We start from the raw sequence: 13277 nt of genomic DNA on the forward strand, positions 1-13277 counted from the left end.
GGGACACAAGGTGCCTGTTGCGGGGGTCTCGGCTGTGGCTGTGGCACTGACCACTCTCTCTCTCTGTTCTCTCCGCTGTGTGTGCCACACATGTGCCTCGTGTGAATGGGCGTGCGTGCTGTGCTGTGCCGCAGTTGTTTGTGCCCAGGGCCTGCAAGCAAAGGATAAGACGGGTTCCAGTGACCCGTATGTCACTGTCCAGGTTGGAAAGACAAAAAAAAGGACTAAAACTATCTACGGCAATCTCAACCCTGTCTGGGAGGAGAATTTCCATTTGTAAGTTCACCCCTGGCTCCTCCGTCCCACTTCCTGGCCACTCGTGGTCATGCTGAGCTGTGCTGGCTATCAGCGCGTCCCTGCGGGGTGGTGCCCCAGTTGAGGGTGGAGGGGGGCCGCTGGGGTCACTGGGAGTGCTGGTTTTGTGCCATGGAGGGTTTGGTTTCCTGGGGGCTGATCCAGGCTGTGTTGGGGCTGCCTGGGCATGATGCAGAGCCCTACCGAGCCCACCGGGGAGGGTTGGTGCCCCCTTATCCGCTCTCTTCCCCAGTTCCTGCCCGGTGCTGGGATGGTCACCCTTGTTTAGGGAAACAGAGGCTGTGGAGAGGCTGGAAAGGTTTCCCTGCTCATCCTGGGGCTTGCCCCTTCTTGCCTCCCCAGCGAGTGCCATAACTCCTCCGACCGCATCAAGGTCCGCGTCTGGGATGAAGATGACGACATTAAGTCCCGTGTCAAGCAGCGCTTCAAGAGGGAGTCCGACGACTTCCTGGGCCAGACAATCATTGAGGTCCGGACCCTGAGCGGGGAGATGGACGTCTGGTACAACCTCGGTAACTGGCTGCCCCGGCACGGCCTGCTTGGGCTGGGACCCCCGGCCCTGCGCTCCCGGGGGGGATGTGCTGCCAGCCTTGGCGTGAAGGCTGTTTCAGCATATTAGTATAGGGTCTGCTGTTAAAAACACTTAATATCGAAAGCCATTGGGATCAAGTGTTTTCCCAGGGTCATTCTCAAACCCCTTTGCCCAGGAGGTCTGGAGCACTGGCTCTCTGCAGAGGGGAAACTGAGGCACAGAGAGGCCACTGTAGTGTCTGGAGATATGGCCAAATCCCTCTCTGCAATACCTTGGTTGCATCGTACCCTGTCCTGGCTGCACTCAGTGCTGGGTGTCCCCCTGGCCCTGGCCCCAAGAGCCCCTCCGTGTCGGAGCCGTCTGCCCCTCTTCGGCGCCAGGAGTGAGCAGAGTTGCTCTGGGGAAGTCTCATGTCTCGTCCCCCCCCCCTGTACCCCCGCAGACAAGCGGACAGACAAGTCGGCTGTGTCGGGAGCCATCCGGCTGCACATCAGCGTGGAGATCAAAGGCGAGGAGAAGGTGGCTCCCTACCACGTACAGTACACCTGCCTGCACGAGGTGAGCAGCCCAGGCAGGCGCAGGGGGCATGGCCCCCGGCATGGCCCCCAGTGATGCCACCGTGCCATGCCACGACAGACAAGTCGGCTGTGTCGGGAGCCATCCGGCTGCACATCAGCGTGGAGATCAAAGGCGAGGAGAAGGTGGCTCCCTACCACGTACAGTACACCTGCCTGCACGAGGTGAGCAGCCCAGGCAGGCGCAGGGGGCATGGCCCCCACCCCAGTGATGCCACCGTGCCACCACCGGCTCTGTGGACCCGACGGGACTCATTTGTACCTCCAGAACCTGTTCCACTTTGTGACGGATTTGCAAAACAACGGGGTGGTGAAGATCCCCGACGCCAAGGGGGACGACGCCTGGAAAGTGTACTTCGATGAGACGGCGCAGGAGATCGTGGACGAGTTTGCCATGCGCTATGGGGTGGAGTCCATCTACCAGGCCATGACGTGAGTGGCTGCGCCAGCCCTGGGTGGGGGGGATTGTTGGCATCTTCCTCCCCTGCTGCCGTTTGCACACACCTCCCGCCACGGGTACAGACATGCTCCCCTAGCTTGTCCCGCACCCGTGCACCCCTCCCTCCCCTTCTCCGTGCGTGCACCCCAAACCCCACGCCCCTTCCTACAGGCAGCCCCTCCCGTGGCCCCGCACCCTCACCTTCCTCCTCCCTCTGCAGGCATTTTGCCTGCCTTTCCTCCAAATACATGTGCCCTGGGGTGCCAGCGGTGATGAGTACCCTGCTAGCCAACATCAACGCCTACTATGCCCACACGACGGCTTCCACCAATGTCTCGGCCTCTGACCGCTTTGCCGCTTCCAATTTCGGGGTAAGTCCGATGGTGCGTAAACACTCCTTCCTTCTTCTCTCTCTTCTCTTGGGAGGGGGTGGGGGGCTCGGGGAGCAAAAAGGGCCATGCAAAACACCCCGCTCCAAACTGCAGCCGGGCAGCAGGGGGGGTCAGCCCCTGCTTGCCCCAAAATTCATCCCGCTCCCATTTTTCAGGAAGGAAAAGAGCCACCTCCTTCCTGGGAGAAGGTCTAAATTTGCTCCCCAAATTATTATGGTAAAACAGTGACTGGAGTCTGAGCGGGCTGGGATACTGGGCTGCAGTGTAGCAGGAGGGGGAAACCTTGGTGGCAAAATCACAAGCAGGTGGCAAGGATCCATCCCTGCAGCTCGCCGGGAGTTTTGCATGGCCCTGTGCGCTTTGGGCGCGCCCCAGGACCGCTGCAAACTCTCCTGGCTGTGCCAGCACCCACGCGTGCCCGCTGGGTGCCTCGCTTGCAGCGAGTGGGGTGAGTTTGTGCCGGGGCCGGGTGCGCCCTTGACGCGGGTGAGGAGGGGCTGAGCTCTCGCCCCGGCTCCCCCTGTGTCGTCCCAGCGGCAGCAGGTGGTTGCTCTGGATGCACACGGGTCGAGCCAGGATCAGCGCCCAGCCCTGGGTCAGGCAAAGTGCTGGGTAGCCAGGGCCGCAGCCAGGGCCGAGCACAGTTCCGGGCAACGGCAGCTTTGGCTCACTCTTCCCAGTTCCCGTTGCAGGGGGTAGCTAGAGCCGAGCGAGCTGTGCCTCCGGGTCACGCAGGAGGAGGAAACCGTATGAAAAAAAAGCGCCTTTTCTCTAACATGGAGGGTTTTAAAAACTTGTTTCTTTCTCTTTTTTTAGAGAGCCTAAGGTTGGGTCCTAAAGTGCCCGGCTGTGCCGCTTTAACCCCGAGTACCCGTCGTGTCCAGTTTTAAAGCGCTGCAGCCGTTCGGTGGCGGGGACGCACGGTCTTGGCCCAGAGCCTGGCTTTGCCGTCTCCGGCGGGCGAGCGCGCCGAAGGTTTGCGGTCGCCAGCGCAGGCTGCGGGCTTGGCTGAGCTGCGGCCAGGCGGGCGTGGGACTTGCTGCCCCGTCCTGTCCCCTTGTCCTCCCCCCCCCAGCACTTGGGGAGCTGCTCGGGGCTCTCCGGAGCCCTGCGGGGCAGCCCTGACCCAGTACAGCCGGTGCTGGGGGGGGAACCCAGGGCTCTCATGGGAGGCCCACAGGGTTGTCCAAAGCCCCCCTCCAGCAGAGATGCAAAGTGAAATGCCTCCTGACAGCGTTTTGGGGCAGACTGGTTGCCTTACCCTCAGCTCTGACGTCCGATCCACAGCCCAATGTGAGATTTGCATCCTCCTGCCCCACGGTCCCTGGACGGGAGCTGGGCTGAGCTGAATTAAAGCTACTCAGCCCCAGTGGAGACCGTCTACCTGGGGCGGTTCCCTGCCCACATCCCTTGAGGCAGCCCGATCGGGCAAGCGAGGAGCCCATGGAGGCGTCCGACTCTTGGGGGCCATCCTGGCCTTGCCTCGAAGCAGCTCGTCCCTGAAGATGGGTGGCCGCTGCAAGAGCCCAGTTGCTCTTTCCCTGCCCTTTTTTCCTGAGCTCTTTGAAAGCTTCAATCCAGGGGCCACGCGGCCCAGGGGCACGATTCTGGACACCCTCTCCCTGCTCCTGCCCCGAGCCCAGGCTCGGAGGTGTTCAAGTGGGCAGGGCAGATAGAGCAGCCCTTCCCCCCCTCTGGCACCGACTGCCAGCGAGAGCAAAGGGGATGCGCGGTGTTGCCTCTTGATCCTGTACTGCACCCGGCACGGCCACGTGTGCCCCGTGAGTTGTTGATGGCTGCGGGTGAGCCCCGGCCACCAGCGAGGACGTGCTCTTCTCTGCGGGCATCCCGTGCCCGCCGGCAGGGCTCTGATGAAGGAAGGAGGGAAGGAAGGACAGCAGGACAGCAGGAAGGAGAGGCATGAGCTGGGGGCGGTGTGGGCCGGGCTGGGGGCAGAGAGAGCCAGGGGCAGCGGGGAGGGGGGGACGGTCCCTGCCTCCTTTCCCCCGTTTACCTGGCTCTGGGGCGTTTCTCCGCAGAAGGAGCGGTTCGTCAAACTCCTCGACCAGCTGCACAACTCGCTGCGGATTGACCTCTCCATGTACCGGGTAAGGTGCCTGCTGTGCCTCAGTTTCCCCACCTGTCTAATAAGGTCTGAAACAACAGGGAGCTGTTTTCTCCCCCTCCACTTGCCCCTGTGAGAGTTTTGTGTGCAACTCCACTCTTTTCTTCCCCTTTGGCAGAACAACTTCCCTGCCAGCAGTCCTGAACGGCTGCAGGATCTCAAGTCCACGGTGGATTTGCTGACCAGCATCACCTTCTTTCGGATGAAGGTACTTGCCCCGTCCCTCTGGTGGGGAGCCTGACCCTCGCTGGCCCAGGTTCTTTGCAAGGTTGGGGTCGTGCTGGCTCCGTGGTAGCTCCCGGATGGCTGGCCGGGGCTGCGGGTCTGCCTCCAGCACTGCTCCCTCCCCGCACACCCAGGTCCAGGAGCTGCAGAGCCCACCACGAGCCAGCCAGGTGGTGAAGGACTGCGTGAAAGCCTGCCTCAACTCCACCTACGAGTACATCTTCAACAACTGTCACGAGCTGTACAGTCGCGAGTACCAGACGGACCCGGTGTGTGGGGCGGGGGGAGCTGGGATGCGCTGGGATGCCGGGCGCTGTGGGAGGACCTCTCTGCCCCCCGCTGACCTTCCCCATCCCCTGCCCTTCTCCTTCATGCAATGCTCCTGCTCCCTCTCCAGAGCGCTCAGCTCCATGCAGAATGAGCCCCAAGCCTTGGGCAGGGTTTGAGCCTCACTGCTGTGGGGTTGAGACCAGGGTCAGACAAGGCGGGGACTGCGTGGGGGCCTCCAGGGTGTTCCCAGAGCCCTCCTGCCTCCTCATTAGCCCCGCCATGAAATCGAGCCCCGCGGGTCGGGTGACCGGAGCCTCTGCTGTGTCCCCATCACTCCAGACTAAGAAAGGCGAGGTGCCCCCTGAGGAGCAGGGCCCCAGCATCAAAAACCTGGACTTCTGGTCCAAGCTCATCACCCTGATAGTCTCCATTATCGAGGAGGACAAGAACTCCTACACGCCCTGCCTGAACCAGTGAGTAGGTGCTGGGAAAGGGGACCCTGCTTTGCACCCGGGGGGATGCCCACACGGCAGCAATGGTAGCTTTAGTCCTTTGGAAGTGGGTTGTAACATCCATTCTACAGATGGGGAAACTGAGGCAGACGGGAGGTGTGGGGGGGACGTATCTCCAAGTGGAGGGCTGGTCCACCCTGTGTCCACGCTTTCCCCCCACCCCAGGTTCCCCCAGGAACTGAATGTGGGGAAGATCAGCGCCGAGGTGATGTGGAACCTCTTTGCTCAGGACATGAAGTATGCGATGGAGGGTGAGTCCCCCCACGCCGCTCCGAGCCGGGTGGGGGAACCAGGCAGGAGCTGCACTCCGCTCCCACCTCACCTGTTCCCTGGGCAAACCCATTTCACCCCCTCATCAACACAATGCCTAGCTTAAATCCCACCCAAGAAGCACTTCCATCTTCACCCCATTACCCTGGCATCCCCGGAGCTGCCCTTGGGGCAGCTACTCCCCAGGTTTGGGGCTCAAAGCAACCCCTGCGCGCACTCACCTTCCCCGTGCAGAGCACGACAAGCACCGCCTGTGCAAAAGCGCGGACTACATGAACCTGCACTTCAAGGTGAAGTGGCTGTACAACGAGTACGTCACCGAGCTGCCCTCCTTCAAGAGCCGCGTGCCCGAATACCCCGCGTGAGTGCAGCCCTCGGGGGGCAGGAGAGGGGGTGCTTGCACCCTGTGCGCTGGCTGGCCTCACCAGGGACGGGCCTCTCTTCCAGCTGGTTCGAGCCCTTCGTTATCCAGTGGCTGGATGAGAATGAAGAGGTGTCACGGGATTTCCTGCATGGAGCGCTGGAGCGGGACAAGAAGGATGGGGTATGAACAGGACTGTCAGTGGGCACAGGAGCCGCAGCTGGGGGTGGACAAGGGGCTTGTCCCTCAATGCCCAGTGTGTCCCCATCGGGGCCAAAATCTCCCCTCCCTGCCTCCTGCTGACACTGCCTCTCGCTCCCCCAGTTCCAGCAGACGTCGGAGCACGCACTCTTCTCTTGCTCCGTGGTGGACGTCTTCTCCCAGCTCAACCAGAGCTTCGAGATCATCAAGAAACTTGAGTGCCCTGATCCCCAGATTGTTGGGCACTACATGCGAAGGTTTGCCAAGGTGGGCAGCTGCCGGGATGGGAACCACTAGGACAGCAGCACCCCTGGGACCCCGGTCCCAGCCCTGGCCCGGAGCTCCTGGGCTCTCTCTGCTGCCTCCTATCTAGCTGCAGGCAGTGGCATAGGGCACAGATTGCACGACCTCTAACAGCGATGCTCAAGCAAACGTGCCATGAACAGACCCTGTGGCTCTCCCAGCTTTGCTAGCATGGGAGATTAGCTAATTAATGACTTAACTGGTTAATTAATCTAGATTAATTAAATGCCACTGGCTTGCTGCAGTGTGGGAGGGAGTTGCATGCAGGCTTGACGGCTGGTGCTTTCACAACTATGCTGGTGATGGAGCTGCCCATGGAGACCAGATGATCTGGATCTGGCTTCCAGTGGCTGTGCCCATGCAGCTCCTGGTGCATCTGTGGGACCAGAGGATCTAGGGGTCCCAGGGCGTACCCAGGCATTGGGTTGTTTCACTGCTGTGGGACTCATGGTCTCCTTCTCTCTCTCCTTCCTCCTCTTTGCTGCTGTCTGGGTGGGTCCCATCCCTCGTTTGGCTACAGACCATCAGCAATGTGCTACTCCAGTATGCCGAGATCATCTCCAAGGATTTTGCCTCGTACTGCTCCAAGGAGAAGGAGAAAGTGGTGATGTATCTCCCTTCTGCTTGCCACCTGCCTGGTGCTGCCAGGCAGGACTGTCCCCACACAGTGACCCCAGCCATCACCTCAGCTCCAGAGCTGGTCCCCGTGATGCAGGTCCTGCCCTTGGTCTCTGTCCGACGGCAGTCCCTGAAATGCTGCCAGGCAGGGCTCTGTGCCATGACTGTTCTTGTGTCCCCCAGTGCAGGGTGGGAGGGACCTGGGGCGGTGGGCAGCTGTTCCAGCCACATTTGTTGGTGCTGACCCCCCTCTCCATCCCACCCCTCCAGCCCTGCATCCTGATGAACAACATCCAGCAGCTCCGCGTCCAGCTCGAGAAGATGTTTGAAGCCATGGGTGGGAAGGAGGTGCGTATTGGGGGTCTCCAGGAGGGAGCCCTGTGGAGGGGCTGGATAAGTCCCTTCTCCCCAGAGGCAGCCCCTTCCCCGGCTCCGCAGTGGTGGGAGCAGACCCCAGTTCCTCACTCCTGTATGGGATCACGCTGTCCCACCCCATGGCACGCTGCTCTCCTATGATGTCAGACGACAGATGGGCTTCACCCTGCCCAGGGGTGCATTTGGGGTGCAGAGACCCCCCCCAGGGCTGGGCCAGGGACCCTGATGGCTTCTCCAACCTGTCCCTCCTTCAGCTGGACACAGAAGCCAGTGATATCCTCAAGGAACTGCAGGTGAAACTTAACAACGTCCTGGATGAGCTGAGCCGAGTCTTTGCCACCAGGTACACCCAGGCGAGAGGGCGCGGGTGGTGGGCCAAGGAGAGGTTTGGGGGTCCAGGAGCTGTGGCTGAGGCCAGGCTGGGGGCTCTGCTTGGCCAAGCGGGTCCTGGGCATGGCTGTGGGGGATGCTGAGCTGCCTGGGCATTGTGGTCCCCAGTTTCCAGCCACACATCGAGGACTGCGTGAAGCAGATGGGTGACATCCTGGGCCAGGTGAAGGGCACTGGCAACGTCCCTGCCAGCACCTGCAGCAGCGTTGCACAGGATGCTGACAACGTCCTGCAGCCCATCATGGACCTCCTGGACAGCAAGTGAGTGTGGGGGGCAACAGGGACCCCCACCCTTCCTAATGCCCCTGACCCACCCCGGGAGTGCGGAAGACCTGCAGGGTCAGGGTGACTGGGCAAGGGGTGGCAACGGGGTGCCGTGCCGGGAACTTTAGCCCCGTCCCCTCTCTGCAGCCTGACACTCTTTGCCAAGATCTGTGAGAAGACAGTGCTGAAGCGGGTGCTGAAGGAGCTCTGGAAGCTGGTGATGAACACGATGGAGAAGACCATCGTCCTGCCTCCGCTCACTGACCAGACGGTGAGTGACGGGGAGCGGGACCAGGGACGGGGGACCCTGGAGCTGAGATGCAGGTGGCTGATTGGGGCCAGTGTGGGACACTGCTGGCCAGGTGCCCTCACTGGCAGCTGAGGGGGTGGGGACTTTGGCGGCGTCCCCAAACCTGCCCCCAGCTCATGGCCAGGGAAGGGATGGAGGAGAGAAAGGTCATCCTTGACCCAGGTGCCCGATGCAGCCCAGCACCCTCTTGGATGGCTTTGCCAAAGGACCTTCCTGCCATCTCCCACATGGCACCAGGAGGGGGCACTGGTCCTTTCCTCTCCATCCTTCCCTCTGAGCTGGGGCAGCATCCCATGCCATGCTCACCAGCATCGGCTGTGGGCTCAGTCCCTGTGCCAGGAGGTGAATCAGGAGGCTCTCGGAGTGCGGGGAGCCACTGCCTTGTCGGCCTTGCTGTGGGGCTGGGGTTGCTTGGGGATGGGGGTGATGTGGGGATGGGGGGGGCATGTCACCACAGCAGGGCTGAACTCTTCCTTGCTCATGGGCTGAACAGGCTCTAGGGGAGCAGAGCAAAGCCCAGGGAATGGTCCCTCCTCAGAGGGAGGTTGCCTACAGGCTTCGAGGCTCTGTATCGTATCGCTGTGTGTCTGTCCTCCTCGCATGTAGCCGTGCACCCCGAAGCTTCCCAGGGTGGCTATTCCCTTGGGGTCAGGCAGGGAAGGGTGACACCAAGGGCTCTGAGCCAGCTACACATCTGTCCCTGTCACTCTCGGTGGCTTTTGTCACTGTCACAAAGCCGGGCTCAGGCTCTTACTTGGAGTCCCTGGAGCCACTGCCTGCTGTGTCACCTTTCTGGGGCTGTGGGGCTCCTCGTGCTGTGTCTGTAAGGGACAGCACATTGGTGACCTGTCAGCCCTCAGTGGTGCCACCTCACTGGCACCACTTGTCACAGCCCAGAGCCCGGCTCAGGTCAGCCCTGTATCGCTCCTGGCCAGGTTCGCGCACCCTTGGCCAAAGGTGGCCAAATCTAGCAGGAATGCTGGTGCCACTGGGTTCCAGTCGCCATCCCAGTCCCTATCTCTGTCCCTTCCCGGCCGTGTGTGGCTATGCCATGTTCTGGAGGCAGCGAGCCCTGTGCTGAGGGCAGAGGAGGTGGCATGGACATGTGGATCTGTTGGGCGATTTTCCTGAGGGGAGGCAGTCCTTGGAGGGGGCCATGCTGGGGCTGGTCCTTATGGCAGGGGACATACCACCCAGGGTGGCTCTGGGCTCTAGCCTGGGGGTGGCTGGGCAAGTTGGCAGCATGGGGCTACGTGTCAGAGCCGAATGTCAAGTGGGGTCCGCCAGCTCCCTGGAGCTGAGCCCCCTGGCACAGTGAGGAAGGACTGGGCAGGATGGGATGGGGCCTCTTTGGGGCTGTGGAGACCTGCGGTGCTGGTGGCAGGGCATCGATGCCGAGTGCTGTGGCATGTCAGATGGGGGACACCCCTGGCTCTGCTGTCCCTCCTGGCCGGCTGGGGTGGGGGCATGGCCGGGGCTGGTACCCAGCCGTGGGGCAGCTGGGTCTGGGGAGGATGGAGGAGGGGGCCGACACTCATGTCACGGTTGTTCTCTCCAATTGCTCCGCTCGCCTTTCAATGGCAGATGATTGTAAGTACGGCAGCTCATACTGTCTGTCTGTCTGTCTGTCCGCTGTGTGTCGGTCCTGGCCTCGCCGGTTTTTGTCTTATGTGGCTGCCCGTGCCCTGCCCATGCCCTCCTCCGACTCCCAACTTGGTCCACCTCTGTGGTCCCCATCCTTGTGCTGCCCGCTTGGCACTGGCTCCTGGTGGGCACTTGCCCGCGGCCCCAGCTGGGTTTGGGGGGTGGAAAGGTCCTGGACAGATTCGTGGTGCCTGGATGCGGGGAGGGTTAGTGATGGGGTGGGAGGGGACAGTGATGGGGCAGTGCCATGTAATTAGGGACAGCCAAACCCAGGCTGATCCCATCTTCTTGCTCCATGCTGAGGGTGAGACAGGCCACTGGAGACACGAGCAGGGGGAGCGGTGCATGCCTGGCAGTCAGGGCTGCTCTTCCTGAACCCTTGTGCCTCAATTTCCCCTTGAGGCCCTGGCTGCGGTGTGGCTATGGTGGGGGCTGAGGGCAGAGACTCCCTGCCTGTAGAGAGGAGCATCTCGCTGGGACATGATGGTCCCTGGCTCGGTTGCTCAGCGGTGGGGCAGGTTGCTGGCATGAGTTGTGAGACTTTTTCCCTGGTTGGGATATGGCCCTGGGAGCCTGGACTCCTGGGTTCCCTTCTCGGCGTTGTTGCTGGGTCCTTGCACGGTTTTGACTGAGCATTTTCCTTTTGTCCTCTTCTGCTCAGTCTGTGGCCGTGGGCTTATGCCCCGCAGGGCAAGGGAAGGGCCACGTCCACCCCCAATCCTGCCCCCACCCCTGCTTTGACTGCAAGGAGGAGCAGTGGTGCGGGCGCTGGCAGTTGGGTGCTGGGTGCCAATCCCTGCAGGGACAAACGCCCATCCCATGTGCCCCGACACCTCTTGTTTCCAACAGCAGCATTTGGAGAGACCCTGGGGGCAGCCTGGGGCTGAGCCTCCCCTCAGACCTCATGGGGACCCCATGTCCCAGCCTCGCTGAGGCTGCCAGGGGACTGGGGCGGTGTCAGCTGTATGGGGTACAAGGTCCTCTTGTTCACCCATCACCCTGTGCCTGTTTCCCTCCAGGGCAAGAAACCCTCCTGGCAGCCCTGCTTGGCTCTAACTGTGCTGCTTGTCCCTCCTGCAGGCTTCCCTGCCAGCTGACCCCTCGCCCTGCTATACCCCCTCCTGATTCAGACATGCCCCAGCGCCGCCCTGCTATCCTGATTCAGACATGCCCCATGCCCCAACTGGGCCCAGCACTGCATGGACCAGAACTCTGCGTGCAAAACCCAAGTAGAGCTGCCCCCTGCCCCCCCCTTCCCAGCGCTGTGTGCATCTGCCAGAGCTGGAGGGGAATGTGGGGACACCAGAGGCTGCCCACACACAGCGCCAGCTGGCTCCTGCCTCCCTGTATCCCAGCGGGGACTAGTCCCCCATGGGCTCAGCATCCCTGTATCCCAGCAGGGACCAGCTCCCCATAAGCCCAGCATCCCAGTGTGGGGACCAGTTCCCCATCAGTGCAACATCCTGCATTCCAGTGGGGACCAGTTGGCCCAGCATCCCAAAGACACCAGTCCCTCACTGACCCCGCATCTCTCTGGGGACCAGTCCCCCACTTAACCCAGTATCCCACTGGGGACCAGTCCCCCATGGGCCCAGCACCCCAACAGGGACCAGTCCCCCATTGGCCCTGACTGTCCTTTAGGAGCTCAGTGATGTCTTCGCCGCCAGCTTGCGGCCACGCCGTGTGCCCAGCCTTGCCCTGCACCCCCCATGTCCCATCCCATGCTGTCCCCCGGCCCCACCACTCAACCTCTGACATTGCTTCTACAGGGCACGCTCTTGAGAAAACATGGCAAGGGGACAGAGAAGGTAAATAGCCGTGGGCTCCATGTGTGTTGTTGCCCCGTGGCCACGCTTGTGGCCCCACACCCGCCTGCTGTGGAGGTCCAGGCTTGTCCGTGCTTCCTCTGTCGTGCTGTCTGGATGTGCCGTTGCCTGCGTGGCGTGTTGTCATGTTGAGGTGTGCCGTGTTGTCCGGGATGTGCAGGATGGGGGCAGTGACCTGTTTCTGTGTCGTCCAGGGTAGGGAGAGGGTGTCGTGTTGTTTTTAGCCCCTGTGGGTGGGTATGTGGGGTGTTACCCATCCCTGGGCAGGCATGGGGGATGCTGCCCCACGGTGCTCAGCACCCCTCCACGTGCCTGGCTGGGACAGTGTGGGGATGGGGTGTCCAAGCACAGGAGATCCTGGGCACAAACCTGTCCCACTGCTGGGGGCTCAGGAAGAGGTGACCCCCAGGATGCTGGGCCATGCTGGGGGTGTGCAGGGCACACTGGGGGCCATGGTGCTGCTAAGATCCCCTGGACCTCTTGCTTTCCCCTGATGCTTGGGGGGCCTAAGCAAAGCTCGCTGAGCCCCAAAACTTGCCAGAAGGGCTTTCTCCAGGCACACGGGCTCTCCCTCCGTCTGGGTGCTTCCCACCACCAGGCTGGGGGCCCAGCACAGCCCTCCAGGCTGCCTGCTCCCAAAACCCGGCTCTCGGGAAGAGCCATGCCGGCATCCGTCTGGGCAATGCCTGTGGCTTCCCCCCCGCCAGCTCCTCTCTCCTCTCGCAGGGGACAAGGGGTCCTGCCCCAGTTTGCTGAGCGTGCTGGGTGAGCTGCTTTCCTCCACCTGCTGCTATTTCTTCAGCCCCAAACAAGGTGGGGAGCAAGCCTGCCCCCACTCAGGAAGAGACCTGGCACACTCATCACAGGTTCACCAGCAAGCGCACGGGGCTGAGCCTTTGCAGGTGTGAACTGGTGCCGAACCAGTGGCACCAGCGGAGAACTGGGCGCAGCCAGAGGAGACTACAGGGCCAGAGCCCGCACGGACGGGGGATATGGGGGGCCCGGACCCGCGGCTGGCCACTGCTGGGGCCACCAGTAACTGTCCCTTGCTGTTCTCTTCCAGAGCAGGGTGAAGCTGCCCAGTCACACTGAAGTAAGGACATGGCTCTTCTGCTCCCCACTTGGCTCTGGTCCCTCCTCTCGCCTCCTCCCTGTCCCTTGTCCCATGTGCTGCGGGATGGGGGGGTCCCAGCTCAGTACAGTGTCCTGTCGTGTTCTGCTTGGGTGACACCAGTGTCCCCACATCCCAGCCTGTTCATCAGCTGGGGGAGATGGGGACAGCAAGGGAAGGATTAATGGGACAGAACTTGGCGGGGGGGGGGGGGGGGGG

General features: G+C 62.0%; 1 protein-coding gene across 1 annotated transcript in view; it reads left to right on the top strand.

Annotated features, from left to right (window-relative positions):
• Positions 1 to 13277, top strand: part of LOC103897121 (protein unc-13 homolog A) — a 75526-nt gene that overhangs the window by 56813 nt on the left and 5436 nt on the right. The window contains exons 19-38 of the mRNA XM_019471475.1: positions 658 to 827; positions 1290 to 1405; positions 1691 to 1854; positions 2082 to 2244; positions 4293 to 4361; positions 4497 to 4586; positions 4738 to 4872; positions 5213 to 5346; positions 5551 to 5636; positions 5890 to 6016; positions 6103 to 6199; positions 6341 to 6484; positions 7041 to 7124; positions 7409 to 7486; positions 7768 to 7856; positions 8012 to 8164; positions 8315 to 8438; positions 10062 to 10067; positions 11891 to 11929; positions 13011 to 13040. Coding sequence (XP_019327020.1) covers positions 658 to 827; positions 1290 to 1405; positions 1691 to 1854; positions 2082 to 2244; positions 4293 to 4361; positions 4497 to 4586; positions 4738 to 4872; positions 5213 to 5346; positions 5551 to 5636; positions 5890 to 6016; positions 6103 to 6199; positions 6341 to 6484; positions 7041 to 7124; positions 7409 to 7486; positions 7768 to 7856; positions 8012 to 8164; positions 8315 to 8438; positions 10062 to 10067; positions 11891 to 11929; positions 13011 to 13040 — 2098 coding nt within the window. The remainder of the gene's footprint in view (positions 1 to 657; positions 828 to 1289; positions 1406 to 1690; positions 1855 to 2081; positions 2245 to 4292; positions 4362 to 4496; positions 4587 to 4737; positions 4873 to 5212; positions 5347 to 5550; positions 5637 to 5889; positions 6017 to 6102; positions 6200 to 6340; positions 6485 to 7040; positions 7125 to 7408; positions 7487 to 7767; positions 7857 to 8011; positions 8165 to 8314; positions 8439 to 10061; positions 10068 to 11890; positions 11930 to 13010; positions 13041 to 13277) is intronic.

Source organism: Aptenodytes forsteri, unplaced genomic scaffold, assembly GCF_000699145.1.
Source record: "Aptenodytes forsteri isolate BGI_AS27 unplaced genomic scaffold, ASM69914v1 Scaffold274, whole genome shotgun sequence".
Taxonomy (NCBI): Eukaryota; Metazoa; Chordata; class Aves; order Sphenisciformes; family Spheniscidae; genus Aptenodytes; species Aptenodytes forsteri.